The sequence below is a fragment of the Ascaphus truei genome, chromosome 5, assembly GCF_040206685.1.
Source record: "Ascaphus truei isolate aAscTru1 chromosome 5, aAscTru1.hap1, whole genome shotgun sequence".
In the NCBI taxonomy this organism is placed as follows: domain Eukaryota; kingdom Metazoa; phylum Chordata; class Amphibia; order Anura; family Ascaphidae; genus Ascaphus; species Ascaphus truei.
The window spans coordinates 117665171-117690766 of record NC_134487.1 but is presented as its reverse complement, the minus strand read 5'-3'; the positions used below and the strand labels follow the sequence as shown (position 1 = coordinate 117690766).

The window sequence follows — 25596 nt, the reverse complement described above, 5'->3', positions numbered from 1 at the left end:
CAGGGAGTTTATTTCTGTTTTGAGTCCGCTCATAGCGCTTTTCATGTTGTCCTGGAATCCTTGTCACATCCTCACGAAGAGGGCCTCCATATATTCTTTATTTAGCTTTTCTCCCTCCGTATCTGGGTGCGACTGTTCTCATTCTTTGTCGGGAGGCGCACGAGTTTCACCGACATCTTGGATGTCTGTACTCGGCCCCGCAGAGCGCTGAGTTCCCCCGAAATATCAGGATACATCCTGGGTTGTTTGCTTCTTTAGTTTCCCAGCCATTGCTAGACCTTTTGGGCGACAGCCGTGCCCAAAAAGCTAGAGAATGTGATCGGAAAAAAAGCTTTCTTTATCTAGGTGCTGCAAGAGGGTCTCAGGAGCTCCCTTCCCAGCAGACCATCCCCTGTGATGTTCTACCCCAACTTTTTTAATGATAATTATTTGTTTATTGTACCAACAGGCACAATATATATTTTTGCACCAATGTGTTGTGGACTTATTAGCAAGCAAGGGAAGCAACCAGGCCATCTGTTTTGTAAATTATTCTGCACTTCAGAAAATGGACTCTTTGGATGCCATGGAAGGTAAGCAGATACAGACTGTACCCAACAGGATTCATTATTTCTGACATGTGCATTGATTTGACATTGCTAATATATTTTTCCAGTGAACTGATTAGTTCTGGTAGGTACAGTAACAGTTGTTAAGCTCATTCCTCCTCTCTGTATGTTATGCTAGAAGAGTTAAGTTGCCATAAAAAAAATATCACCTATAAAGCCCTTTTTTAATGATGAACTGATCTGATGTTAGACTATATTCTATCTTTATGTAACATTCTTAGGAATAATTCAATATTCTACGAAGCGTCCGATCAAACCCTCAAATGGAGGCTTTAGAGTGAACTAAATTACCCCCTTAGTGATAGCATAATAAATGAAGTATAGCCTTTAAGATAATACAGTACATCACTGATGACTGTTACATATCATTAACACATCTCAACATAGTCAAACTGTTTTTGCATGTCCAAACCCTGTAAAAAAAAAAAAAAAAAAAAAATTTTAGTTCACAATTTGGTTTCAGCTATGCACATGATATTCAATACACTGCAGGATTGCATTTAGTAGAGAAAATCTCATACTGGGGTCCCATCTCCCCCAGGCATGCAAAATCGGAAGCATCAAACAGTTGAAATAGTTTAATATTGCTACATATAAAATGTGTATTTCTGCTTATTTCATGCATATTTTGCACAAATGATTATTCTTTCAAAATATCTCACCTCTTTCTCTCTCTTAGGGGCTTATTCTAGTAGGTCTGAATTTGTCATTGCCAAATCGCACGTTTTGGCATGTTCACAAGAAACGGAATGAATTGCGTGGAAAAACGGCATTATCTATTACAAATCGCATTTTCTAAACCGCTTCTATAAAGAGTGACAATCCGCCCAATTTGTTCTTGCTTTAGAAGCTAAATGACCTGAAGGTGATGCTATCTCCTTCCAGAGCCTGGGGGGTGAGGGGGTAGAGGGGGAACCGATGCCTCGGCTGAAAACGGAACATACCTGAGGTACCCTAGCATATCTCCCAGAACACCATGTTTCTTTTTTAGCACATCTCTCAGGCATCCCTCCTCCTTGTCCTCCTCCTCTATTTCAGGCTTTGCAGGGAACTCACAATTTCTATCTCACCTGCTTTGAGGTAGTGAGAAAAAAAATGCGAGTTGTTTAGAAGTGAATAAGGCTGCACTTATAGTACCTGCGACAGCGACATTGCGTCAAAACAAATGCATTGCCGCCGTCGCGTACGCTTATAGTAAGCGCGGCGTGACGGAGCGACGATTTGGTCACGATCGCTGGAAGTCATCTCAATTTGATTTTTCCAGCGACCGCAGCCTGATGTCGTCATCGCCGGCAATATAAGCGTAGCCTTAGCCTTTTTGACTTTTCAGTGCTCCCAGAATACAGCGAGTTTGCAAAAAAAATTCGATTTTGGTCATTTAGGCCCCTTAATGTCTGGGAGGCAAATGACGAATAATTTCAAATAGAACATATTTAATGCAGAAAGTGCATACAAATGATATGCCTTTTTTTATAGTGACCTTTCTGAATTGATAATTATTAAAAAATATAGGGAAAATTCACAATTTTAATCACATCAAATTATGATCTGTTTTCAGGCGATTTGCATGGCGTAGCTTACAGTTTGATGTAAAGGCTCCTATATGTATGCAATTTTGTTTTTTAGCAGATCCCCACATCTATATCTTAATCTTAAGACTTGTCTATTTATACTTCTTTTTAGGTGATGTTGAGCTTGAATGGGAAGAGACAACAATGTAACAATTAAAGAATCGTCAAATGAAAATCAGAATGGCATTTTTCTTGCTGCAGGAGCCAAAGAGTTCCCTTCCACTGGATAAGAGTAGAAGAAAAATCAAATAATTAAAAAGGTTTCACTATTGCTGTGCCTTAAACTATTAATGTTAATAAGTAAAACAAAGACGACTAGAATCTGTTTGCACTGCTATTATCTGAGAAAAGTACGATATTTAAAGTCGACTCAATATGTCTTGTTTTACTTTTATCTTGCAAGAGATAAAACAGAGCCAAATTTGATGTAAAGTATTACTGTCCTCTGTGTGGATATTTCAGTGTGAATTTAATGCCATCTTTCTGTTTGGTTTGGAATTTTAAAAGAACTCTGATTCCTTGATGGGGTAGTGTAATTGTGGCTTATAGTATTGATTACATTTCTTGTAATTTCAGAGTTGTCACAATGAACTTCCCTTATATATATGCTTTTGTGTTTTGAACCTTCTGTTTTATGAGTGTTGGGATAGCATCCTCTGATCCTGAACAGCTGAACAGTCACCCTGTGACACTACTAAAATTATTTGGCTTTTACACAGCACACAGTAGCTCTTCGGGGACGCTTGAGGGTATTTAAGATAAATTGTGACTGCCAGTCTTTTTGTTGTTCTTATACCAATGTCATTGGCACCTGCACATGCTTGGTGATAAAGTACCTCACATTTCTGTTACAGTACTTTTGTAAAATTACAAGACAAAATAAAAGGTTTGATTTATGATACACCCTGATGAATTGATTTTTCTGATCAAAGGTACAGTATCAAACAATCTTTCATTATTTCACTGGAACATAACAAGGGCGTGAAGACATTAAACGCTGTAATAATGTAAGTGTGTTGCTAGCAGTCAATTGATTTATAGCCATATTGTATAATTGATTATGCAGCTCACAAAACAAATTACAACTATCGGGCCGTGTTCACTTAAACTCTATGAGAAAGTATAGCATTAATGTTGTTACACTCTAGTGAATGTTCATACCCAATGGCCAAAAAAAATCTAAGTCCCAAATAAATCCAAGACCAATTACCTATTTGTAATCCATAGCCACCCTGGCCTGACAATGTTGGATCAACTTGACCCAAAGTCCTTGATCATCAGTGGTTTTTAGAGTCAACATCTGTAAGTATTTCTTGCTTTACATTTTCTTTATGTCTCTTATCGTCTTTAAAGCTGTCTTCACTCTTCTTCTACTTTTTATTAAGCCACAGAATGCAGCCTCTTCACTAACTTCTGGTTTTCTGAGATAGTCCATGCCTTATATAGGGACTGGGATGTCACAGAAGACCAGACATCACATGGTACATCCATCAATCAGGTTGGTTGATGTACTATGTGATTCCCTTACTTTGAGATGATATCTCATCTCAAAAATAGGGAGGAATTGCATAGTTACATAATAGATGAGGTTGAAAAAAGTCCATCAAGTTCAATCTATGCTAAATTTTGACGACATATACTTTATCCTATGCTATTACGATACTTAAGAACAATATGGGCATGGATTGCCACAATGACAATGAATGGGCAACCTAAAAAAAACACTAAAAAAAATACAATACATTACAATGAAATAAAATAAACATTTGCCAAAAAATTCATTGCTTTTTACCCTGAAAGGGCATAGATAAACACATGGGCAGTTAATGGGAAACCTAAAAAAAATACACAATTAAATAAAATACAATCAGTGTGTTTCTTACCTCTGCCGGGATTCACCCTTGTCATCCTATTGCGGCACCAACTCTTGACCCGCGGCACAATGCTCCTCAACAGCCTGATGCGCAGAAGTCCATGATCCTCTGTTGATTGAAGAGATGTCTCCGGTGAGTTCTTCAGTTCTTCCTTCTTCTATTCTTTGTAATCCAAAGGGTTCAGAAGATGTTACTCCAATGGCTTCTTGGGCTCAAATGACGGGGTAGAGAGTTGGAAAAGTTGCCCCGGGGAGGGTGGTTAGGCCTCCAGGGTAGGTAGCGGTGGAGGGGGGTTAACCCCTTAATTACCATAGCGGTTACTAACCACTGAGGTAATTAAGGGGTTAGTGGCCAGTAGCTAGTTTTTTTTTATTTTAATGTTGGTGCCCGAGGAGGACGCGGAGGAAAATGAGGACCGCCTTCATCCTGGCATGGGTAAGAAAAACTTTAATTTACTTTATGCTTGCTGGGTAATGTTTGATTAGTTTTTAATGGTCAAATGCGCTATTATCTATATCTGGATAATAGGAATTTTTCCCATTACAGTGTGTGTTTGGAGGGGGGGGGGGTGAGGGGTAGAGAGGGCGGGGTTTATTTTTTTTAACTTATTGCACTGTAATGTTTTTTTGAATGGGGAGGAGCGCTATTAGCCATTTTTGTCTAATAGCACTTTGTCCATTCCTGTGTAGTTGTTTGTAGAGGGGGTGGGTGAAGGGGGTAGTAGCCCCAGGGTGGGTGTTTAGGCCTGGCGGAAGGGTAGTGCGAGGGGTTAACCCCTTCATTAACTAAGCGGTTGTAACCGCTAAGGTAATTAAGGGTTAACCTACTGTAACCCTCCCGGGAGATCTAAAAACACACCCTGGGGCAACTACAAGCTTCAGTCACCCCCTCTACCATCAACAAAGAAGTGTCTGCTATTTAACTCCTTCATTACCTTTGCGGTTAGCCGCGAAGGTAATGAAGCTGGCTGTAATTGGATCATAAAACCATAGTACCTTGATTCATGTCATAGTACTTGCCTTCTTCAGACTTGGACTCACTGTACCCGATATCTCTTTCACATGTCAACCCACAGACTACCTCTGAGCTGAGGATGCTCCTCAGTTGTGGTCAGACATAGGTGTTGGGGGGGACCTCCTCCCATACTGAAGGCATGCTGGCAGCTCTCAGCCTCCTTGTGTTTGACCTTCCTCTTGAGGTCTGAGAACCTTTTTTTACAGTTGTAAGTCTTCCTTTTGGTCACTCCCTTGGAGGAGACTGCATCACAGATCTCCTTCCAAATCCGTGTCTTGTCTGTGCTTTTTGCCTGGGCTGCAGATAGAACAAATGTGGAGATGCTGTTACTCTATGTTAGTGTAAGTGTAGAGAATGATTCTTTTCAAAAGCAAACAAAAAAAGAACACTTGCGGATTGACTGTTAGATGGCACACTTTGGTATTTTTTTTTAAGATGGTTTAGAAGATACTTTTTGCAATAGAGAATATGGTCATTTCATTCTGCGACATCTGAACATGCCAAAGCACACCGTTTGGCAATGCTACTAGAACAACGCCCCAAGTATTTGATTTCTTTCATTTGATAGTAAAAGACGAGTATTGTATATTTGTCTTGGGGTGTCGGCATGTTAAGACATTTTGAACATATTTTGTTTTGTTCACATTTGCTTATGTTTTAAGGGGGAAAAACTCAAATGTTAAAATGTTGCTACATTTTGTATTAGGCACTGTCATTTTCCTCACTTATTCTTGTGACAAGAACATCTGCCAGATCTGAGGTGGAATAAACCTCTCCCCTTTATGATCTGCCTCAAATGATCTTTAATGCATGACTTTGACTTGGGCGTACATATGAGTCAGGCCTGAAATGGGTCCAACTTCTCTACTCACAAAGCGTCAACCTTTTAGCAGTCAGGAGAGGAAAGAAAAACCATGGCGTAAACTGCTGGGAATACATGGCTCAAAAATTAGCCCTCTCTCCAGGTATAAGAGTTTAATTTTTTAAACCTAGCTGTATCGAATGTCTGCAGGGTCTACAAGAAGAACGTCGACCAATAGTGGATTACTACAGGGCAACGAGATATGTTGAGTAGGAGCCAGCATAATGTTTCTGCGAATAGCTCAAATAGCTTAAGGCTTCTTTTAGAACAGAAGGTTAAGCAAATAGCAAAGAAGTAGGATTCTCACCATTTAATGCTGTGGAGATGCCAGAGCGATGGGTGTGTTGGAAGGATTTTAAAGGCTCCTGTGATGTCTGTATTAGATAACCAAGAACATGTGACAAGATGCTAAATGTAGTGAATGGCATCATGAAAGCTACTGTATTAAAGTGATAATTTTTCCGAAGGTATTAAAATTTTGATGCTTGGAACAATTTTAATCTGTGATTCGTTTTTTTCTTAAAGATGGCTTTCTAGTTGCTATGCTGACTGCATTGACTCTTTAGCAGGGGAATTGCAGAGAGGAAAAAGCTAATGAAACAGTATAACCATTTCATAGTTCTTTGTTGATGAGTTGATCAACTATCTCTGGTTCATAGTTAGCCCACTCGTAGGATGAGGCTGGAATGGCAAGAATGACTATATATAATACTTGGGACAATCCAGAGATAAGAAGGTGGGCTAAGGCTTACGGAGTGATGCTCAAGGCTTTTACTAAAGCAGAGATGTTAACTGACAAGCGTCCTAGTCCTTTGTATGAAAAAAACTGTTTTGGACACTGTTTTGGCATGTACCCTGTGGCAATTGGAATATATGTTTAGTTGTCGGCATATATTTTAGTGCCATCCTGAAGTGTTATCATTGTTGCATATTTGGGAATTGTCCATATAGTGACTTGCTCTTTCCAGTCTGTCTACTTGGGAATAGTTTCTGGAAGCATTGGAAATGGTACATGAGATACTGGGTAGTGATCAAGCAGCTCGTAGTGAAGAGAATCTTTCACTAACAAAGGACAGAGAGCAGTTAGATGGGGAAAGGGGCCTCAGTTGGCAGTCGACCACTTTCAGACCAGCGAAGTGATAACTTGTTGTCCAAGGTGCTCCGGTTTAGGTTGTTGCTGAATTTATAATGACCGTCTGCAGCTGAGAATGAGCAATGGTAGTCTTAGAATTAATTAGCTCCATATCTATGGCCCAGCCCTACTAGATTGTATAAGCAATGATCAAGGTCTTATCTAAGGAGGAGAAGATTATATCTGTATAAGCTATAGGTATGGAAAAACTTTGGAATGAGTCCCATTGGACTTGCGTATGACTGAAATGTCACTTCAGGATTGAATCATGTTCTCAATGTGGTCAATATGGATGAACGTGGAATAGCAGATGAAAAGGTCTGCTTTCCTAGAGGTAGTGGAGTATGGAATGCCTCTTTTATTCAATTCAGCGATGTGCTTGGGAATGGTACAATTACAAATGAATGGTTGAGGATTATGTGGAAGAGTCATATAGATGTGTGAACATGGAGAAGGACCTTCCTCTGGATCAAAGTGGGGACCAGATATACTGTCTGCTCTGCCATGGTGGCCTAAGAAATGTGGTTGTGGCCATTGTGCCGCGACCAAATCTCCACCGGCATTTAGCCGCAAGTGACCTCGCTGCAGAGATCCTCCACCGCTGGCTGCTTCCCCACTATGGTATGTCCCTAACCTTAGACCTTACCCTTAAACCCCCTAATCATAACCCCTAAAACTAATGCTACCCCTACCCTAAAAACCTTAATCCCTTACCCTAAAAGCCCTAATGTGAACCACCTACCATAACCACTAAAACCCCTAAAGTGAACTCCCTACCATAACCACTAAAACCCCTTAAGTTAAAACCCTGCCCTACAGCTTACCTTCTTGTAGAAGTGGCTGTTGGTGGAAACTCCAGTGGCGGAGCAGCTGTGGTGGAGGGTCCCCCTGCGGCCAAACACCGGGGGGGAGTTGGTCGTGGTTGGATGGTCGTGACCAAATGTTCCATTTTATTGCCATTGTAGCTCTAGAAAGCTTGGATTAAGGTAACTGCAGGTCTTGGACGAAAAGGAGCAGGAAAGATGACAGCTTATGCTCCCAGGCCATGACAGATGGATAGACCAATAAGTGACCCTATCACTGTATCTCGTAAAAACTGACTTTCTTAATCATTCTAATCTTCACTTGGCACAAATCACTTTTATTTTGGATTGCGTTATGTTTTTATTGCAACACAACTATTTCACATTTAATAATCAATATTATTTACAGACACAGGGCACTGCTATGGGCACATCTTTTGCACCCTCATACGCTAATCTATTCATGGGTTTCTGGGAGACTTATCACATTTTCGGTGACACAAATCCATATAGACAATACATTAAATTTTATCGTCGCTATATTGACGACTTATTATTGATTTGGTGTGGGGATTCACAGACACTTTCATTGTTTTTTTACTATCTTAACTCCAACGACTACAACCTCAAATTTACGTATACAGTTCATGACCATCATATTTATTATTTAGACTTACTATCTATATGTTGATACTAATCTTCAAATACAAACAGATATCTACAGAAAGGAAAACTCTCGCAACTCCCTGCTTAGAGCTAACAGTGCACACCCGAGACCACTGTTAAATGGTATCCCCAAAAGTCAGTTTTTACGACTAAGAAGGATCTGCTCGACTGAGGAATCGTTCAATATCCAAGCAGAACAACTGAAAATGAGATTTAAAGCTCGTGGATACTCTGATAGTGTTCTGGAGGGTGCACACCATAATGTCAAACAGATGAAAAGGACAGATCTCCTAAATAGACATAAAATGAAAAAACTACATGAACAACCAAATAGGGGTCAAGACAAAGAGGTACCTCTCTTTATAACTACTTATTCCAAACAAGCAGGTAATATAATATCTATCCTGAATAGATATTGGGAGGTGCTTCGACTAGATAGAGATTTGGATACATATAATAAATCGAATCCCAAAATAGTTTACAGAAAAGCTAAAACTTTAGGAACCAATCTTTCACCGTGTATGTACAAACCCAAAGACATGATAAAGACCAGCATTCCAAACGGTTTCTATAAATGTGGGTCTTGCAATTTTTGCAAATATGCTTTACCTATTAAATCAATGAAAAGCGTACATGCTGGCCAAAAATATAGGATTAATTCCTTTTTGACTTGTAATACAAAATATGTTGTTTATGTCTTAAGATGTGCATGTGGTTGCAGTTATATTGGAAGACTATCAGACCCTTGAAAATAAGGATAAGTGAACACATTAGAACCATAAAGAATAAAGATGATACATTTCCAGTAGCCAGACACTTTAATAACTGTTTAACAGGCTCAATAGACCGACTAACGTTTAGTGCCATTGAACACATAGCCAACCATCCCAGAGGAGGAGATAGAGAATCTCTTCTCAACCGCCGTGAAATGCACTGGATTTATACCCTTGGGACTTTGGTTCTCAATGGTATGAACATTGACTGGGAATTGAAACATTTCTTAAAATAAAATAAAATAATTATAATAATCATTGACTTATTTTGTTTTTGAGTTTCACTGGGTTTTTCCCCCATGTACTCTTATCCAATCTATATCAATAGACTATATATATTTTTAGTCTTGATAATATGGTTCTCATAATATCTCAATAATATCATTATGTGTCTTTTTGCATTAATATACTTCAAGAGATAGTACTTTAGACATATTGCTATTGATATTTTTCTGTAGATAGCTTCTGCTAGTTACAGTATACAAAGAAAAGATATGTTGTACAATATTCCTGTTTAAATATTTTTCCCAAATATTATTTCATTATTATTGATTTGTTATATGTGTATTATTATTCATTTCTATCCTTCCCCTCGCCATTTCATTCTATAATATTGTTTGTTTTTTGGTTTTAATTTGTCTCAATGTTTCTTTTTAATTTGTTGCCATCCTTTCTTTGTGTGTTGACTCCGTTTGACACACTGCTGTTGCATAGCTGATGTGTGCCGCCCCCCGACTCAAGCGTCTAATAGTCAGTTCATTCATTCAATTGGTTCAGGGGTTGAGCCAATCAGATTGTAGTCTGGCGATTTCGCGCCATTAGAATTACATGACACAGATCAGCTGGAGGCTGGGGGACTCCTATATCAGCGGCCGCAGACGCAGTCTGTAAAATATTCTCTTTGATAAAGGGCGACGGCCCGAAACGCGTAAGAGTTTTTTTATCTATCCCACACCATGATGTCTACCATGGATTAAAGGATTTTTACTTATACATCGGTGTCTAGCCCCCTCCTTTCGCTGCTGTTCTCTGTTACTTTCCCTTGAGGAATGTTCTCCTACACCGCCAGGCAGCACTGGTAACCCCGTGCTACAGCGCAAAAGTACAAGCAGGCCTCTAAGAACCAGGAACTCAGCGCAGCAGCAGCAGGCCTGGAGGAAACTGGAACGAGTACAATGAACTAGAACAAAAATTGAGATCAGTAACGAGAGATACAAGCCAGGAGGCTTGTGGCAAAACACAGTTAACATCCAAGAAGGATATGCTCGGCAGAGAAGCATTGTGGGAATGCTGTATTTAAAGGTCAGTGAACCAATAGCAGAAGGGGCGTGTGACAGCATTTCTCTAATGACTGAGCCCAGGCTGGGACTGCAGTCATAGCTTGCACAGCTGCTGTAGATACCAGGGGTAGTGTTCCAGGACTGCACAGGTCTGCAAGGCAAGGTAAGCAGTAAACTCAGGGGTGGATTCCTTACAGAACCCCCTTTTCAGGTGAGACCTCAGGGCGAACATAACCACTCCTAGAGTTGGGGGACCTGGAATTGTTCCGGAATTGTCTAGGATGTAGAGTAGAGTTGTGGTCCAGAGACTCGTGGGCACTCATTGGTCTCGGAGACATGGAGAAATTCTTAAACTGTTTTAGGCGAGAAGGGGATCCACAAACCAGCAGTTCATTGGTGAGTACAAACTTAGGATATGAGAGTGGTGGTAGAGAAATTATTGGTACGTGGCTCGCCACGCGAAATGGCTTGGAAATCCAAGGCTGTGAAGAATCAGGGGGTTCCGGAGCAGAAACGGCAGAAGGAGCCCAGTCCCTAGTAATTGTACCAAAGTTCAGGACAAGAGGCACCAATAGTTGATAGAGTATACCAGGGCGACCTTACGGACAAACAAAGTGTTTGCTGACATCTGCACGTAGGAATTTGAGAGGGTCTTCTCCTCCATAGGCTTTCTAGGTAGTGGTCAGCGAGGGTATAGGGTGGGTGGGTGCATTGCCAGGTATTGGTATAGTAGATGACAAGGCAAGCAGTAAACCAGGCTTAGGGACCAAAATCTTGGGGTACGTACTGAGTATTTCCAACACAGAGGAAACAACAGGCGCAACAGAAGAATCTGAGAGGTATAACCATGAGTTCACAGAGGCAGAGAACCAATCAATAGTGGAGCTCCCAAATACTGTAGAACCCTCAGTGAGAGACTGTTATGCTGTGCTCGCCACAAACTTGATGAGACCCCTGTGCTGAGATGGGATAGTAGCCACCAGCCACAGACACAGGGACCCCGTCCGGAATGTAGAGTAGTCTTGCTGGCCAAGTCTAGGGCAGGAGAAGTGAGAGTAAACGTATACTTGCCAAGTCCGATGCGGGAGAGGTCCAGAGCGAGTGAGGTACTATTGCCAAGGTCAGAACTGGAGAAGAGCGGATGGTCAAAGTCAAGCCACGGGTGGGGTTCCAGAGAGCGAGAGGTCCAAAAGCAGGCAGAGTCAGTACACGGGTAAGCAGAACTAGGACAAGGTAACAAGACAAGGGAGAAAAAGAGAATTAAACTACAAACCAAGCGCTCAACCTATTGTTGATGTGATATATACAATATAATAAATAAATTAATTGTAATAGATAATAATAATAATAATATATGTGCTTGTGATAAATAATATACCCAAACTATGTGAGGATAACCAATTAGCACAACAGCCCAACGACCACCAAAATGAGGGAGGGTATGGGAGAAAGGGAGGCTGCCTAGGACTGAATATCAAGCCTTTCCATATAGCTATAGACAAATGATAATACAGAGAACAAAGCCCTTGGCGCACTACCAAGTGCGTGAACCTGATATAATGTTCCTGGTTCTGTGTTTGAAGAAACAGTTCGTGGATTTTCACAGATTTTCCTCTTGATTTTCTTCCGATATTGGATATATATCTGTAATTAGAGAGGACAGAAGACCATTGCGCAGTACCCTCTAGTCATGGGAACCTCATCCACACAGCTGCTAGCTACTTACATCTAAATAGATGAAGGCAGGCCTTGAAAGGTATCTTTAAGCTGGGGGTCTGAATCGCTCACAGGGTTAACTTGAAATCTCCAAGTGTAATACTTCCGCTCCACAATAAGTCGAAATGCCCAATTACATATAAGAGAATAAAAATGCCGATGGTGTAGTACAGTACGATTTAATAAAACATTAAAAGATCAAACAGTCAATGCACTCACATGCTAGATGACCTTACTGCGCGGATTACAACGTGCCGTCCTGAGGAAGTGACGTCAGGAGTCACGAAACGCGCGTAGGGTGGAGCTTAGACTGCATGCATTGCTGCGTGCTTGTACCAGCTGAGGAGGTTGCAGTGGACGGTGACGTCATCTGAGGTGGACCTGGCGCTCTGAGTTGCGGCCACAAGGAAGAAGTACACGCGGGATCCAGCCTCCACACACACCACGGTTCAGCCCCTCATGCCTGCTTCCAAGTTAACCCTGTGAGCGATTCAGACCCCCAGCTTAAAGATACCTTTCAAGGCCTGCCTTCATCTATTTAGATGTAAGTAGCTAGCAGCTGTGTGGATGAGGTTCCCATGACTAGAGGGTACTGCGCAATGGTCTTCTGTCCTCTTTAATTACAGATATATATCCAATATCGGAAGAAAATCAAGAGGAAAATCTGTGAAAATCTGTGAAAATCCACGAACTGTTTCTTCAAACACAGAACCAGGAACATTATATCAGGTTCACGCACTTGGTAGTGCGCCAAGGACTGTGTTCTCTGTATTATCAACAAGACAAGGGAGGCAGAGGCAAACACCAGGTAACAGAGTCTATGCTCAGCCGAAGTGCTAGTGGCATAGCTGGGCATAAGTAGCAGGCAAGGACCAATCCCCCCAGGGGGTAGAGCGGGGGCGTAACCCTCGCGAGAAGCCAGGATAGGCCGGAAGGGAAGAGACAGCTGGCAGTACTGGAACTTATGAGTTCCTCTTGACTTGTCGCTCGGGGGCATTGCGTGTGCGTCACACGCCGGTGACGCGTCTCGCGTCTGCACTCCAATCCCGCGGTGACTGGCACTCCCGGGGGGAGTGCACTGCGCATGCGGGGAGAGGGGTGTGACGGACGAGGACAGCGTGGAAGGTTGCCAGCAGGTGTCGGGCCAGAGGTAAGTGCGGGTGCGCGGAGTCCGCGCGGGAGTGCACGAGGGACTGCGAGTCGTGACAGTAGCCCCCTCTTCAAGAGAGACCTCCGGGCGATTCCAGTAGGGTTTCAGAGGGTATCTCTGATGGAATCTCCTGATGAGTTCAGGAGCATGTATCTGGTGGTGCGACACCCACGAACGCTCCTCTGGGCCATATCCCTTCCAATGGATGAGGTACTGAGTAGTCCTTCTGGAAATTCGGGAGTCGATGATGGCCTGGATCTCGTAGTCCTGTTGTCCCTGTACAAGATGAGGAGGAGGTGGAGTGGGAACACGATCCGTAAACCGGGAGCTGTGATAGGCAGGTTTTAACAAGGAAACGTGACAAACAGAGTCCAAGGCAGCGTGTAAAGTTCTAGAGACAATAGGGAGAGAAACCCCACACTTAAAGTCATTCTGGGGTACTTCAGGGGCCACAGAATGGTCCGTGAACAGAAACTACCCTCCCGCACCGGGGATTTGGCGCACGGCAAGGGTTACTTCAGATATAGCACCAGAGTCCGAGGAAGGCATACAGGTCCTTGCAGAGATTTGAACAACCGCATGGGGCGGATTATGTGCTGCAACGAACTCCAAGGGCATCGTACTTGTCATAGGAGTGGGAGTAGGAATAGGCTCTGGAGGTTTAATATCTGGAACTTGACAATCAGGCAGTGCAGGGGAAGCGGAGGGAGGGAGCTAGTGTCTGGAGCTGGAGGCTCAGAATCTGTAACAGGGACATCTGGCACTACAGGGACACTGGTAGGAGGAGAACCAGTGTCTGGAGCTGGTGCCTGGGAATCAGTGACGGGAACTGGGGGAGTTAGAGAGTCAAGCGGTAAGTTGGAACCGGGGAAACTCCTAATAGCAGAAAACTGCAAGGGCCCTAACAGGGGTACTTGTCATGACAAAATCAGAAATAGGTATGTTTACTAGTGTGAAATTTCTGATAACGGAACTGCTAGCCAGTGATGTGGGTGTCTGGGTTTCACTAAAGAGAAAATCAGATACCGTGGAAAGTGACATGGAATCAAACGCGAAAGTTCTAGGTTTGCAGTATATGTGTGAGAAGGTACCCTTTAACACAGGAGTTTTAATCTTAGCCCTGAATAACCCAACGGTTGCTGGAGCACATTTAGATGCAGTGCTAAAGGACTGAGGTTTAGCAAGGGAAGGAAGACAAAATAGCTCAGATTTAAACACCTGAATTTGTAATGTAGACAGGGTGGTCTCTGACTGTACTATGGGGGTGACAACAGATACACCGATTTCTGGAGGGGTTGCTTGGGAAGGAGTGTCTGGGAAATCAGAAAAGACTACAGATTCCATGACAAGGGGAATATGCGCTGAAGCAGGGATCTCAGCACTCTGAGTGACAGACTGGGTCAGCGAAATACCTGGGAGTGGGGATTCTGTGAACAGGCTTAGGGAAAAACACGGTTCCTGAATACCTTTAACTGGAACCAGTATTTTAGCAGAAGTTTCAGGGGACACGGCAGCGGAAACTTGAGCTGAAGCAGGGGGATTATAGCAAAGAATATCCAAGGACTCCGCAACCTTTGGGGAGTCATTCAGTGCAACCTCTGCTGTCAGACTTGGGGATTCATTCTCTGATGCTAGAAAGGATGTATTAGCCTGGGGGCAGCAAGGATTTACAGGGGTTAACGCAGGTAGTACCTGAGAGTCAAAAAGAGGGAGATTTGTCTCTGAAATTGAGGACACAAGGAGTTCCTCCTCTGGAGCCAATGACGTGGCCTTAGCTGGTGAACGACAGGGAATTACCAAAGGAGGCTCATAGGGCTGACTCGTAGGGGTTAATACAGGAATGAGTTCGGGAACAGAGCTTAGGGATTCTAACTTAGAAAGAGAGGGTAGAATGGGGTTCATTCTCAGACACTAGGGCCGTAGCTTTGGAAATACAAATATACTCCACGGGAACCTCACAGACCTGACTGGCAGGGGTTAACGCAGACATATCCTTGGGGTCTAAGCAATGGGAGGTGCAATCAGGGCTAGAAATCGTGGCAGCTTCTACCTTAGGGGGCAGTGATAGTGGGGTGGTTTGGACATTTTTAGGAGAGGGAGGTACCCCCACAGGTTTAGCAACAGGACTGACAGAAAAGGGTTTGTGAATAGTCTATGCGTAGGTGGCAAGGAGAGGTTCACACTCACTTATGTTCCTGTCAAATTCCAGGAATAATTTAAGGGTGGTGTCTATGGCCTGAGCCGGTACACCAAAACCCGCAGTTTCCAGACCCGGAGTAGACATAAGAAGGAGTAGTTGGGAGTACTGGGCTTGTAACATGTTCTTTACCTCTCTACATTCCTGAGATTTAGTAAGTATTTCTTTACGAGTCAGTCTTTCTGCAGGGGTTAACCCTTCATACATACAAGCAAGATTAGGCGGAGGCAGTTTTTCAAACAAATACTGTTCTTCAAACAGGGTCTGGTCCGCAGCCTGGGACATAGGTTCAGTTACATATTTACCAACCCCCGCCACGGCGCGGTCCGGTTTTGTGGGGCAGAGCATACTGTCACGGTTGTGCTCACCACAAACCGGGGCCGGACCGCGTGGCTGAGGCTGGGTTATGAAATCACCGACCTTAGACCGCGCAGACTTGTCTGGAGTGCGAAGTTCATAGTCTAACAGGCCGGGTTCAGGACTGGAGAGAACAGCGTAGTCGTTGGACGAGCCAGAGTCGGGGTAGGAGATATCCGGGTAGTCGTAGTCCAAGCAGGGAGTCGGCAACAGGAAATCAAGCTGGTCCTTTTGCTTCAGCGCAATCACTGCAGGTCGGGAACGAGGTTTGCGCGAGTGGCATCCACGGCCCATGGCGCCGATCTAGGAGAGGGAAGACTGACCGGAGTGGGCACACCGCCAGGCAGCACTGGTAACCCCGTGCTACAGCGCAAAAGTACAAGCAGGCCTATAAGAACCAGGATCTCAGGAACTCAGTGTAGCAGCAGTAGGCCTGGAGGAAACTGGAACGAGTACAATGAACTAGAACAAAAACAGAGATCGGTAACGAGAGATACAAGCCAGGAGGCTTGTGGCAAAACACAGGTAACATCCAAGAAGGATATGCTCAGCAGAGAAGCATTGTGGGGAATGCAGTATTTAAAGGTCAGTGAACCAATAGCAGATCGGGCGTGTGACAACATTGCTCTAATGACTGAGCCCAGGCTGGGACTGCACTCATAGCTTGCACAGCTGCTGTAGATACCAGGGGTAGTGTTCCAGGACTGCACAGGTCTGCAAGGCAAGGTAAGCAGTAAACTGAGGTGTGGATTCCTTACAGGGAGTGAGCAGGGGAGAGAAGAGCTTTTTTTGCAGAAGCGGGGACTGATAGAAGAGGGAAATGGGAAGAGTAAACAAGAGTAGATAAACTACTAAAAAATAATATAGAAAGTAATTATATCAGAACCCAGGAGAATTATGGAGGAGGACAATGAGGCTGCTGGGGGATTTGACGGGGAGCAGAGGCAGCTGCATAAGCATCAGGCAAGGGCACGGGGGGGGGGGGGGCAGCAGAGTGGCAAGAAAAATGAAGAGGACCCGGAAGTGTGCAGGGAAGTGAATGAAACCTGGAGCAGCTGCAGAAGTGGAGTACACTGAGGAGCACTGTGTTTGAGCTAGACAGGAAATTGAGAAGTGAGGAGTACAGTAGGAGGATATTTGAGGCAATTGTGGATGGGACCTACACCCGCCCCCACAATCACAGGCTTCAGCTTTATCTTACAAATAATTAATGTGACCTCACTCCTGATGAGTTCATACATACATGCAAAATGCAAGAAAATGTGCAGCCAGATTCACTTAACCACAGAAGCAGTTTCACTTGCTCTGCTGTCATTGATAACGTAAAGAGATAATTTTCAATAAACAGTTTTTCCTTTTTCTATTTAAAGTTTTGTTCATTCAAAAACATGTATATATTTGGTATTTTATAAAAAAAATAGAAAGCATTTCCCTTTATTGATGCCTACAATATTATTCTCACAATGAATATAAATGAATCTCAGGGTTTGAGACAGCTTATGCAATGTGCAGAGCCACTTTGGACCATCCCAAGTGGATCATATTTATCTTATAAGGCGCTTTCCAAACTGTACAGCAAAGTTGTTGCATCGGTGGTTAAACCCTGTGCACAGTAGGAGGGAAGTAGGGTACACCTCACTACTGACATGTAGAGTAGTTGTCATGGAGGTAGTGGATACCTGTGTGTTACTGCCTATTGTGTTTTAGTATTGCTAAACAACAAAAGTGGGTGGAAAAAAAGAAAGTGTCTCTGCAGCAAGACGTTCCGTAGACATACTGTATTACTTTATGTATGCACAGTGTTGAAGAAAAGGCAAACACAGCTTCTGATGGGTTATTAAAATTACGGAATGTGACAGAGGGGTGGCTAACTCCCACTTGAGGTTGGTTTTGTGGCAGGGTGGGATAATGGTTCCAACTTGGTTGAAGAACTAAAACAAGGAAACATGATATGCATTCCTTGTTTTGCATACGTACTCCATTTAATAGTCACTCATTTTCTTGCACAGTTTAAGAATGTGCAGAGCATTTTATCAGTTTCCAGAAAAATGTGTGCTCACTTTAGCCGATCGTAGACAGCCCACAATGCCCTGTCAAGGCTGCATTAGCAGAACCACCCTCTTCATTACCAGCTACAAAGAGAGGTGCTTACACACAGAATTCAACATTATATATGCTTGAGCGCCTCTATGAGCAGCAGAAGGCAGTAACCGGTTATGTAAGGGACCATGCTAGGCAGTTGAATGAGACCTTTCTGCATCCTAGATACAGTAGCGACATCTGATGAGAGAGCTGTGTAGGTTACTGAGGTCCTTCGAGGAAGCCACTGTTCTTGTGAGCTATGCTGAAGCTGGCATAAGTTAGATCATCCCTCTTAGTTTCCATAAATATCAATATTTATTGATATGCAGCATGATGATGACGACGACGACGACGACGACGACGACGACGACGACGACGACGACGACGACGACGACGACGACGACGACGACGACGACGACGACGACGACGACGACGACGACGACGACGACGACGACGACGACGACGACGACGACGACGACGAAATGGTGGCAATGATTGATAAATTATTGAATGCCAGATAAATTACCCCGATGTTGTCAGTATGAAAGGGAAAGTTGAATAATGAATGAAAGAGTTTTAGCCCAATGGTGAGGACTATGAGACTGTGGCAAATTATAAGGAGAAGCTAATTGATTGTGTCCAAGTAGTGTTGGAAAAGGAGGAAAAGCAAAAAGAGAGGAGGGCAATTAAGGTTCACAAACGGTAGCCTCAATGGGCATACATTCCACACAGAAACTGACATTATTCTTCCTTCTTCTCAGTCCTCAAGTCAAGTGGCTTTTGGTAGTGGTGGTGGTGTGGGTAGAGGTAGTGGTAGTAAGGGTGGTGGTGGCAGTGGCAGTAACAGCAGCCAAAGTCATGGCCCATCCCTATGGCAAAAGCTCCATCACAATGGCATGGTTCGCACTAGCGCAGAAGCAACAGAGACCTCTAATATTACTAGTGCTATGGACTTACTGCTGCCAGAATCACTCTACTCTTTCCTAAATCTGTCGCAGCCTCTCCCCTGCTGAAATCATTCTCCTGACTTCCTATCAAATTCCGCATCTCACACTCAATTTTCCTTCTCACTTTTAAAGCTTTACACTTTTCTGCCCCTCCTTACATCTCAGCCCTAATTTCTCGCTGTGCACCATCCTGACTCTTGTGTTCCACTCAAGGATGTCTTCTCTCTACCCCCTTTGTATCTAAAGCCCTCTCCTGCCTTAAACCTTTCTTACTGACTGCCCCACACCTCTGTAATGCCCTTGCCCTCAACACCCGACTAGCACCTCTCTACCCACCTTAAAACACACCTGCTTAACGAAGCATATGAGTAGCATATGAGTAGCTCTGCAGCTAATACTATATACCTGATACATAAAGCTTGGCCCCTTGCAGACACACTTATCAGAATGCACTTACTCCTACTGTCCCTGTACGTCCTTCTTACCTACCAATAAGATTGTAAGCTCTTCAGAGCAGGGACTCCTCTTCCTAAATGTTAATTTTTTAAGTCTGAAGCACATATTCCCATGATCTGTTATTTGTATTATTTGTTATTTATATGATTGTCACGTGTAGTATTACTGTGAAGCACAATGTACATTAATGGTGCTATATAAATAAAGACATACATACATACATACATACATACATACATAATGGAGGCATATACTGGTGATAATTCATTGCAGACTCTGATCTTTACAATACTTGGCTGCTAAAATAGAAACATGGCCTGCTCTTGCAAATGTGATACAGGAGTGGCGGAGTGGTCCTCCTGCAAGTGTATTATTAGAGAGAGTGTTTAGAGGAGCTGGTGTAATCCTAACCAACTGCTGGCCGAAACTGTCCCATGGTAGTGTTGAAAGGCTCACTTTTATCAAGATGAATAAACATTTGATTCCTCAGAAACATATACGGCCCCTGCAACCAGCATTCAAGAGGCTCAGGAGAAGCTGACTTATTACTAAGATTATTACAACACTACCAGTGCCACCACCACTCTGACACTACCAGTAGTATTGTAGTACCAGTGCTGACGCTGGCCAGTGTGTGACATTGGTAGGTTGGTATTGGCACAGGGAGGACCTGAGGCATACTCCTTTTATTTAGTAAAAATTTTGCTCACAAGAATGATTAACCTGAGGACACTGTCAGCACTCTTTGAGTGTTATATCTATGTGATTCAATGTATTGTCCACACAACTGCCACTAGTCTAGTAGCACTTAGTGACTGACTCTGAAGGAGTTGAGTAATTCAGTAACAAAAACAATAATTAATTAACACAACCAGTCAGAGTCTGAGATAAACTAAGCGTAGCTAAGGTTTGCAGCTGCATAATTAGTCACAGTCACAGACTGACTTTCTAGTTGCCACCGAGTCTGTCAGTGTCACTGTGTGCCTGCTGTCAGGCTTGTTGTGTGGTGTTGTTCATCTGCAACCGTCACCACCAGTATCATCAACAACCATTGACATCATTATCTTATTGGCAAAACCAGAACTTGCAAATATGGCACTGTTAGTTACATTTTATGTTCACCATCTAGTGGGGGCCCAAACAAGCCAGTACCAAAACTGCAGTTTTATGTCAGGCAGGCAGTTCTACACCTGTCCCTTACATTTCTGTCAGAATTGCCAATTGACACCAGGCAATGCAGGATGGCCAGCCACCAATTACGTAACATCTATGTTGTCATTAGCACTGTGCTTGACTTGTTGTGTTTATGTATGTCCTAAACCGCAGTTACTGTTCCATCTCAGTAACGCTTGAGTGGGAGCTAACCTTTGCAGCTACACAATTAGTCACAGTGTCAGGCTGACTTGCCTGCCAGTTGCCCCTGAGTCTGTAAGTGTTACTGCGTAGTCTGCGTGCCTCCTTTCAGCAGATTTTTGTGTGTTGTTCTTCATCCGCCCACCCCCATAACATCTATTATTCACCACTATTATGTTGTGTGGTTTGTGGACGATAGGGGAGCGCAATGGTGGAGTATACGTGAAAGAAATACAAATATAATATAGTGCAATAACATATGAAAAAAGTTTATAGTTTCTGCGCTGGAGGGGTCTTTAAATTCAGAACTCACATTCTTTCAAATAATCAAAGGCATCTCCAAAACAGTGGCAAAAATGTATCCAATGGGTTGATCTTCCCTCAGTGTTGGGATATCCCTCAGGGTATAAGTAGGTCGTGTGTCATAGATGTGGAGAGAAACCAGATATAGTGCACACCAGTGTATAATGAAAACTTTATCTAATGTAACACTTGTGGTCATACACTTACATTTTATAAAACAAATACAGGCACATAGTAAAAAGCGAGTCCAACCCTACAAGACACCACTGTTTGAATTATGAGTATTCTAGATATTTTAGATAGATGAGGTCGCCGTTATCCCATTTAGAGATGATACGATACCCCCCAATATCCTGTCCATTTATGTAAGGATGTCTATTTTGTGATAGAGAAGACAGTTAGCTATTTTGTCTGCTGCTAGAGATATGACAGGATATTATGATATCACTGTTTAGAAAGTCCTGTATACCTCTCTCCAGTAAGATTGTTGTTTCTCCTTCTTAAAAGTTTTTTTGGAAGGTGTGGTATGTCCCCACACATAGTAAAATATGCTGTCCGTCATTGGATGTAGTCTTTTATTATGTATATAAGTTTTAAGACATTTATGTGATAGTCATTGTTCCCATTTTTTAAACAATCTGATAGGTCTGTGTTGCCCAATCAAATGCTAGCCTTGCCAGCCATTCACCAATTAGAGCAAGGCTTGTAGTATTTAGAGGAGAGGAGTCAGAAACTAATACTATGACTCCTGACGAAGCGATTGATGCAAAATGCGTAGAGTCTTTGCTGGTAGCTTGCTGACCTCACCTGTACCCCACCTGTTGCATCCGGGATCCTCCTGCATTGAATACAGATGCACACCACAGACCGGAAGGGACACAACGGCTGTGAGATCCGAGCAGAGGAGGGGGTGAGAGTCCCGAAAGCAGCACTCGCTTTTTACTATGTGCCTGTATTTGTTTTATAAAATGTAAGTGTATGACCACAGGTGCTACATTAGATATAGAGCACACCAGTATATAATGAAAACTTTATCTGGTTTCTCTCCACTTCTATGACACACGACCTACTTGTACCCTGAGGGCTATCCCCACACTGAGGGAAGATCAACCCATTGGATACATTTTTGCCACTGTTTTGGAGATGCCTTTGATTATTTGAAAGAAGGTGAGTTCTGAATTTAAAGTCCCCTCCAGCACAGAAACTATACACTGTTTTTCATACGTTATTGCACTATATTATATTTGTATTTCTTTCGCATACAGTATACTCCACCATTGTGCTTCCCTATTGTCCACAAACGCTCTAGAAAAAGGAAACACGACGGACCGTTCCCAAGAAAGGGTTTTTGAGCTGCTTATTTTTTATATTCACTCAATTATCACTATTGTCACATTTATTATCTATTATGTTTCATCACTGTTACTATCACTAATTATTATATTCACTTATTGCTATTTCCTCACAAAAGAGTGCTGTTTGATTACTTTTTCACTGTTGTGTGGTTTACCTGTTCCCCTTCCCCAATAAACCTGGGATTTCGGGAGTGGGAGTTTTAAGGGGGATATTTGGGTCAAAATGTGTTTATATTTTGGGTTCGGGGGACAAAGTTAACGGTAGCCCCATAATTCTCCCCGACGCGCATGCATGATTTACGGGCACGCGAGGTGAAGTGTACCGGGGTGACAGAAGAATCTTTATCAAGGTGATGTGTATACAGTGCTACCAACCAAGTGAATACTTATATACCTAATCCCCAGTGCTCCCCCACAAACAATCAAGTCAACCAAAAAATGTGTGTATCACGTGCACATCATGCGGTCTCCAATCACCAACGGGCAGCCATCTTGGAAATCTATACTCCAGGTATGCAGGATGTCCCGTATGTAAAATTCAGCTGATTCATCTCAGCCCACAGATCCCTGCATCCCTGAGAGGCATGGCAACAGTCCCTGTCTCACTTCCTCATTCTAATTCATTCTAATTCAATATAATTGGATATATTACACTATGAGTTGTGTGCTTTTTTTTCTCTTTTGTATTGCTCTGATAAGCATGGTTCTGTTTTGTACTTGTTTTCAAAGTGTTGCAGTCCCAGTGCCTAGGCATGAGTAAACCAGGCAGAAGCCTGCTTAAAGGAACATAGCACTATGTCTTTACTCATCCTAAAAGACTGTGGGGGCTATGCACTAAGCTCAATGGCTTTGCGTTCTGATGTTCCAAAAAAGCAGGTTCGTTAAAAAGTGAGACCGGGGACGCGATTCGCCAAAGGCCTTGAACCCATTTTTTAACGTACCTGCTCAAAATAGCTCAAAATAGCCACAGCGTACATGTTGCTTTTTTTCCCCCTGCTAGCGTTCTTAACCTTTATGTACGCTAGCTGATAGAAAAAAAAGCCGCATGTAACATTTGCATGGAGATTCTGTATCTCCATGCAAGACTGTTACAGGCGATCGTACACTAAATAAATATATTTTAATTATGGTGTACATGAGCAGGTGGTCTCAGGACCCACGGGGACCCCCGCTTGGTGAGCCGGGGACCCCCGCGGGGTCAGCCGGGGACACCCGCGCGACCCTCGGGGACCCCCGCGGGGTCAGCCGGGGACACCCGCCGGCCTGTTGTATGGGTGTTGCGCATGCAAAATTGTAAAGCAATAATTTTTTCTAAGTCCAGCTTTTTTTGCGTCTACCTTGAGCTGACGTGTTCTGATCAACGCAACTTTCGTGTACGCTAAGGTTGCGTTGCTTGGTGCATCCCGCTTAAGGGCAGAATTTAACGCAAACAGGGTAATGAACGAGCAAAGTTGGACTTAGAAAAAATTCCTGAAAAAGTCAGTTTTAGAGCGCAAAGTGCCTGTTTGCGTTGCTTAGTACATCGTGTTCAGCGCAACATCACGTTCTAAGAGCACTTTGCGCTCTAAAAGTGACTTAACGGAGCTTAGTGCATGACCTCCTGTGTTCTAGCGGGCTCTGACAGACAGCAGAACCCCCTTAGTAAGCCGTATATATATACATATATATATATACATATATATATATACATACATACATACATACATTCTATTTGTATTCATGCTTCTCCTCCTTGCTTCAGAGGATATCTCGCCCAATCCTGACTCTGCCTTATTTCTGTATGCTTGTCCTCGCCTTCCACTTACAACTTCTACTCCTTCTGGTGGGAACCCCTCTAACCTCATATCCATCCCCTGTCACCCTCCCTCCTTTCTCCTGTGCCCTTTGGAATGCACATTCCCTTTCTAACAGGTTCCTCTCTGTGCATTACTTTTTTTCTCTCACTCTCTGCTCCTCTTTGCTATAACTGAGTCCTGGCTCACTCAGCCTGACCCTGCTCTCAAAGCTGCCCTCTCTTATGGTGGCCTTTCTTTATCCCACACTCTGTGTCCTGATTGCAGAGGTGGAGGCGTGGGGCTCCTGCTCTCCTATCTGCTGCTACCGTACCCTTCCTATTCCTCCCTCTCTTGCTTTTCCCTCCTTTTGAGGCTCACGCTGACCAGCTTTTCTCTCCTCTTCTTGTCACCTACCTATCTACTCCCCACCTACCTCTACTCATCACCCTTCTGTCTTTCTCTCTACCATTAAATCCTGTCTGTCTTTCTTTCTCTCCTCAGACTCCCCTGTTCTTGTCCTTGGGACTTCAACTGCCATATTAATTACCCCTCTCTCCCTTGGGCTTCCCGCTTTCTCTCTAACCTCTTCTTTTGGCCTTCAACAGTGGACTGCAGCAGCACCCACAAGGATAACCACCACCTAGACCTGGTTTTCACTAAAAATGTTTCTCTCTCGGATCTCTCCATTTCTCCTTTTCCTCTCTCTGACCATCACCTCATCACCTTTTCTCTCTCTCACTTCTTCCCCTCTCCATCTCCTCCTCGTCTCTGCTGAGACCTGCGCTTTATTAACCTACCAGTTTTTGATTCCACGTTACGCTCCTCCCTCTCCTCCCTCTCCTCTCTCAGCTCTGCTCCAGACTGACAACCTGGTCAGAAACTACAACTCTGCACTATACTCCTCTCTTGATTTACATGCCCTGCTTTCTCTTTGCTGTTCTCCCCCTTTGAAATCCAGGCCCTGGCTAAATTCCTACATGCACATGCTGCGTTCCTGCACTCGTTCCTCTGAATGCCTCTGGAGGAACTCACTCTCGCAGACTTCCTTCACTACAAATTTATGCTATCGTGTTTCAACTCTGCCCTCTCTTAAGCTAAACAAACATCTTTTCTTCACTAATCAACACGCACAAGTCCACATCGACTCTTCTTTATCTTTGACTCCCTACTCAGACCACACTCTGCTGCCTTTTCTTCTTCCTCCATCTCACCTCAGGAGTTTGCTGACTATGTCAAGGAAAAGGTGGAATCCAAACATCAGGCCACCCCCTCTGTATCCTCCCATTCTACACCTCTTCCTAACTCTCCTCCTGCCTTCCTTG

General features: G+C 43.4%; 1 protein-coding gene across 3 annotated transcripts in view; it reads left to right on the top strand.

Moving 5' to 3' along the window:
• Positions 1–3080, top strand: part of PTPRQ (protein tyrosine phosphatase receptor type Q) — a 363399-nt gene extending 360319 nt beyond the window's left edge. For all 3 annotated transcript variants that reach the window (XM_075600515.1, XM_075600513.1, XM_075600514.1), the window contains 2 exons: positions 449–572; positions 2292–3080. In XM_075600515.1, coding sequence (XP_075456630.1) covers positions 449–572; positions 2292–2329 — 162 coding nt within the window. In that variant the 3' untranslated portion in view covers positions 2330–3080. The remainder of the gene's footprint in view (positions 1–448; positions 573–2291) is intronic.
• The last annotated feature ends 22516 nt before the right edge of the window (positions 3081–25596 follow it).